The sequence below is a fragment of the Protomyctophum bolini genome, assembly GCF_963924005.1.
Source record: "Protomyctophum bolini genome assembly, chromosome: 4".
Lineage (NCBI taxonomy): Eukaryota > Metazoa > Chordata > Actinopteri > Myctophiformes > Myctophidae > Protomyctophum > Protomyctophum bolini.
In genome coordinates, this window is record NC_137865.1 from 3,599,536 (window position 1) to 3,605,535 (window position 6,000).

Genomic DNA, 6,000 nt, shown 5'->3' on the forward strand with positions numbered 1-6,000 from the left:
TGGGACTTCCACAAGAGGTCATGATGTTAGCAAGCGTGCTCACTAGCAGAACGTTTTGGTCACTTGGGCAAGTGCAACGGAGCACCGTATGAAACTACAAAGCAATGTACCCATTCCTCATTAGGTTTGTGTATTAACTAAGTACCTAATTTGTTGTACGTGCCCTGCAATATGTGAACACTCCTGTCCAGTCACACTGTCACCAAGTAAAAGATGGCTCTTTCATTGGGACTCGGGAGCGATACACTTTTCTTCAATCGTGTTTGAAGACGCTTATATTATACGTACATATCCCTCCACTGCATATTGCAGGCCATGCTGGTGAGATTTCTGGGGGGGCGGTAAACCTCCATATTTGTAAACACTGAAAATGTGCATGTGCGCACACATGGGGAAAAAGGAATGGAAGAAAATGCCCCCAAAATATTCTGGGTACCTAATGAAGCACTGTTGCAGGGCGCCCGAATGCGACATTTCACCACGGTGTTATAGTATAGTATAGATGTTCTTGATATTAATACTTATGATCCTCTTCTGAAATAACAAGGTCTTCAATGGTATATAGGAGCAGCCAGTTTGTCTTAGCAACCGTAACGTCGTATGAGGTATTTTCACCTAAAATACCTCATATACTGTACAAGCTCACAACGCATCGCGTTGCAACGTATTGTGGGTGGGGTTCACACACACACACACACACACACACACACAATAATGCAGTGTTTTTATTATGTATTCAAAGTTTGACTTATTTTCATTCTCTTCCCCCCCGCTCAGGGTTCACAGCAGACTTAAGGATCTTTCCCAGAATCCTCTCTGGTTGGACGGAGAAAGAAGCAGGACAGCAATGATGTCAACTGTGACGACACATTTTTTTTTAATCCACCCTTTTTATTACCGTTAAAACGTTATGCAGACAACATATTATGGGAGGTGGGTGGGGTGGGGGGGGACAATTATGCGTTTTTATATGAAACCTGTAATCTAGTAATCTAACTTTGCTTATATATATTTTCTTATATTTTTTATGTCGGACGCTGGTCACACACAACTCGTCAGGTGTCTCATAGACCAGTGGTTCTCAAAGTGACCACCAGGGATCCTTGATGCCCCGAGAGCAACAAAAAGAGAGAGGGGGAGAGTGCTACTGAATTGTGACCAGATTTGACTGAGAGCTTGCCATGGCGCAAATTCCTTTTCACCTTTTTTCGTTCTGCCCCAAAATGAGTTTAATGGCACAGGCAAGACTGAAATAAGTGTCAGAGCTGAAATATGAAATAAATTAAACATGTAGCTATAGGTGTGACGTTGGAGACCACAGAAGTGAACCTTTTAGAGCCTGTTTCTCTGCGAGACATTACTCTATATAAGCCATATCTCCAAAACGGGTGGGTCGAACTGAACAAACAAACATGTCATTTTGAAGCTATATGATTCCCCGCTTTCATATGTCATGAAAAAAAAGCGAAAATTCAAAAGAAAAAAAGAAAGAAATCCGATGGCCGTCCCTCAGTCAAATCTGGTCACAATTTTCAATTCGTGTCGTATACCTAAATAAAGCAGGCCGTCGGGAATAAACGGTATACATACGATAATCGAGTGCGACGTATAGCTCTGTCCATGTGAGGAAGGCCAGAGGTTTTTGGGAGGCTGGTTGCTGTGTTGATGTGATGCTGCTACGTTTGTTCTCGTTGGACGAAACCCAACAACTAGGGAAAACGGGGCTCTCCCCTATGCACAGCAGCCCATATTGGAGAGAAATCGGGGGCCCTCGCTTCCTTCAAAGGTCTTAACAATATCAATCTGAAAGAACCCATAAAGGCAAAACGGCACCCTCTCTTTTCCTTTTGAATGATGCGAGTCAACAGTATTGTCTCAATATACCAATAAGGCTCTGTTCCATTTAGTGTAGCACAGTGGTTCTCAAACATATACCCATTCTCGGGCGGGAAGGCCTTTTTTGGTGTTTAAAGCATTATGTTATATACTTTAGCTATTGAAAAATAGCAGATCTACAAGCTCATAGTGAGCCACCGAGTGGCACGCTGCGAGCTTGTAGGTCTGCTATTTATTTATTTTTATCGTTAAAATGTGGCGCAAATCATTGAATATATATTTCAGAGCGAACATTACTGGAACTACACATTTTGAGATGGTGGTCCGTGGCCCAATAGAGATAATTCTGGGGGTCCTTGACATGGAAAAGGACTGAGCACCACTGACATAGAAAGATGGGTTTTTCTGAATTTTGTCTGGATTCAGAAGCCCTTTTTTTTTTAATCGACCTCAGTCCAAAATGTATTAAAGGAAGTATAGAAGCCCTATTCCTGTCCAATATGGCTGCTGTGCATAGAGCCCGTTGAAGTGTCTGCCGCCTCGGCATGTGTTTTGACTACAATGTTTCTGATGCACACGTGTGACCGTATAGTAGTCCCTGATGACTGAAACCCACCAGCCAAAATGTCCCCTTAAAATCTTAAAACGTTGAATAACTCTTGATCTAAATCAATCCGTCCAAACTTTGAACCTGCGTCATCTGTATAGGCTCTCTGTGATTACACTGAGAGTTTATATAAATATTTTATATAATAATATTAGCTGTGAATCTCCCAGGTTTCATTGGGTGAGAATTGATCTAAATGTTTGTGTGGGGTGGTCCTTCTCAGTGAATGCGGTCTGGGTTCAGGTTTTTTTTTTGGTGAGAACTGTCGCGCGAACAATGCTTGCCAGTGGTGGAAAGTAAATAAGTACTTTTACTTAAGTACTGTACTTAAGTACACATTTTGAGGTATTTCCATTTTCCAGTACTTTCTACTCCATTACATCTCGGAGCCAAAATTAGTACTTTTACTTCACTGCAATTATTTGAAATTTTTTAGTTACTTTGGGAGATTTTAATTTTGATTAGAAAACACATTTACCACTAACCAATTTGAAAAATTGCCGATCTACAAGTATAGCACGGCTATTTTCAATAGATTTTTGTATACATTTGGAACTTGTGAAATGGGACATTCTGCAATATGAGTACTTTTACTTTTAGTATTTTAAGTACATTTTGATGCTGATACTTTTGTACTTTTACTTGTAACGAAGTACTTCTAAATTGCAGTATCGGTACTTTTACTTAAGTGGAGTACTTTTTCCACCACTGCAAATGACACGCTGTGGGTTACAGGCCATTATATAATCCTCTGATATATGAAGCTGCTCTTTTATTTTTGAGGTTGTCTCATCGCGATTATGAAACATGGACGCCTTGTGGTGCTAAAAAAAAGAGCAGTTCAAATATATAATCCAACATCTGGACATGTATAAAAGAGGATTGATTAATCAGCCGTCCATATGGGATTGGCAACTTTCATTGCACAGATTTACAACTTTTTTATTGTAATTTGGAATTATACTCGTACTGCACACGGTATTAAAAAAAAGGTCAAACTGTGTGGACATGTACAGGTCCGTTTGGTTCCATTTGTACCCTCCTAACCACTTAAACCCTTAGGGCCGATTCATACTCCTATTTTAGAGCCGAATAAAAGTCGGTTCGGCGCTGTAGAGCCTACAATTTGACGTCATTTGAGGTTCGGGGGGAGGGGGGGGGGGTACCGTCCTAAAGTCGTCTCTTCGGTGCTACTGAAATTTTCTGACGAGCCGAAATCATTTCGGCACTACAGCGCCGAAACCGCTGTAAAATAGGAGTATGAATTGGCCCTTATACCATAGCTGACCGGGGGTCCCCCAGGGCTTTGTAGTAGGCATCCTCCTTTTTTTTATCCCCCCTCTAGACAAAATCTCTTTGGCGAAAGTATAGCCGATCTACGGGCTTTGTAGATTGGCCGTTTTCACCGAAACGTTGGCCAATTCTCCGAGAACGCTCGCTTATTGTGGATAGGACAGGGACACCTGGGTTCATGTCAAGTTACAACACCCAGAACGGTAACCGATAACTATAATTAATTAATATAAATTCGTAACAACTATACTTTTATAACGACTATTATAACTTTTCAAAATAATTTCTGAAATTGAAACATGACAAAAAAAAAAAACAAGTACAAATAGCACATGTAGATCTGATATTCTCACTATTTAATAGTGCTTAAGTGGTTAATTATAATAATGCAATTTTTATAAATCTGTCCAGAATGTCTCTTTTGAGTATGGAGAACCCTGTGTTGTTGACTGAGATTCTTCAGGGCTCTATATTGGTGTATTTTCTGTTCTCTTTAACCCATTCTGACCGGGAACCCCTTTTGGTGTTGGCATCATGTTATGCTTTAGCTATTGAAAGATAGGTCTGCTATTTTTGAAAGATCGAAGAACGACTGACATTTTTAGAATCTGATCTCAGGTCAGAATGGGTTATAATCAGACCAGTGTGTGCCCAGTGGAAACCTCGTATGAATCTGATCTCGGGTCAGAATGGGTTAAATGTTTTCTGCGAAAAGCCTTCCCCACAATATGGATGTTGGGGTTTAAGTGATCATGGCCTACTCAGAAATGTTCCAGAAAAGCCAAGCTCGTGAGCTTGTAGATAGGAAATTGTTAAATTCTCAGTTAGTTATTTTGTATTCGTCTATGCAACACCCGGGCATTCGAACCCCAGGTCTCCCACGTACGCTGGGAAACCAACATCTTTATCCACTAGCCTAAAGGGTCATTTCCGCCATGGGTCTGGTGAGATATTGGGCTTTTTTAGTCTCTCGAGCCAATTCTGCTATACGCCAATAAGAGTACCGAAGTCCTGACGTCAATGAAATTGGATCATCTCAGAATCATCTCAGAATAATTGTGGTCCAAAAATAAACTGTCCTGGCGATATCGTCAGGTACGTTGGCTCTGTATCGTTTACGATAGTCAAGTCACTCATATTTGATACAGTCCCGTTTCTGGCGAAATGTTTACTAATTTTGTCGGTGTGTGATATTAGTGTGTTAGTGTTTTCTCGCCGTCAGTTGATACTTCATATCCATATTAATCAAACCGCCATGCTCTTTGGTTTATTTTTGGAATACAGTTCTTATTTGATGCAAGTCTATGGGAATTCAGAATGGGGGGGGGGGACTGACCACAGGTAGGATGCATAAATGACGTCACGACATGGCCAAAACATGGATGGCGCTGCACGTTGAAATCTGCTATTCCCTGCCAATGTTCCCCCAAGATTATCGGGATGGTTGGTCTAAAACTCCCTCCCCCAGAATCTCTGACACCCAGAGGACGCCACCCTGTTGAAGACCCCTGATATACAGACGTCTGTATGTTGGCGTTTGTTGGGGTCTTAAGTGTTCAGGTCTTCACTGTGTTGCATTTATTTTTATTGCACTTTATATAAATATGTAATCTTATCTAATGTTCAGCCATTGTACGATATTATGACATCATAATGTTGTGCTTTTGTTCATAATGTACAGGTTCACATCAGTGTCATATTATGCCAACATCTTTGTATTATATTAAACTTGACTGTAGGCTACATTTTATATGCTTTGTCTTGGGTGTTTGTTCTTTCCCGTGTAAATTGGATGTTTCTTACATGACTTTCAACATTTAGATGTGGGTCATTATTCTGGAAGGGCTTTGCTCCTTATTGTATTTGGTAAGTTTCCTTTATAGTTCTGTCCAATTAGACCTGAGGACGATTCTACAAATTGTCTTGTAAATCCTGACAGTTTTCAGGAAAAAAAACGATGTTTCCATGTCAGTCGTTCTCAAACATTTTCATGTCAAGGACCCCCCAAAAATATATGTATTTGGCCACCGACCCCGTTCTGAAAATATGTAGTTCCAGGGATCCACCATGAAGCAAAGATTTTAGTTAAAAATGTTCGCTCTGAAAGAATGTATTCAAACATTTGGGCCACTTTTTCATGATTTTTCAAAAATAGCAGACCTACAAGCTCATAGAGCATGTGAATGTGCTATTTTTCAATAGCTAAAGTACAACATGCTTAAAACACCAAAAGGGGTTCCTTTTATACTAGATATAAAAGGAAC

The 6,000-nt window shown here is 40.4% G+C and overlaps 1 protein-coding gene across 3 annotated transcripts in view; it reads left to right on the forward strand.

Annotated features, from left to right (window-relative positions):
- Window positions 1–5,486, forward strand: part of LOC308314196 (HMG box-containing protein 1-like) — a 41,310-nt gene extending 35,824 nt beyond the window's left edge. For 2 of the 3 annotated variants that reach the window (XM_080761674.1, XM_080761675.1), the window contains exon 11: window positions 778–5,486. In XM_080761674.1, the coding sequence (XP_080617800.1) occupies window positions 778–795 (18 nt within the window). In that variant the 3' untranslated portion in view covers window positions 796–5,486. The remainder of the gene's footprint in view (window positions 1–777) is intronic. The other variant, XR_013963948.1, reaches the window with a different exon arrangement.
- Window positions 5,487–6,000: the final 514 nt, after the last annotated feature.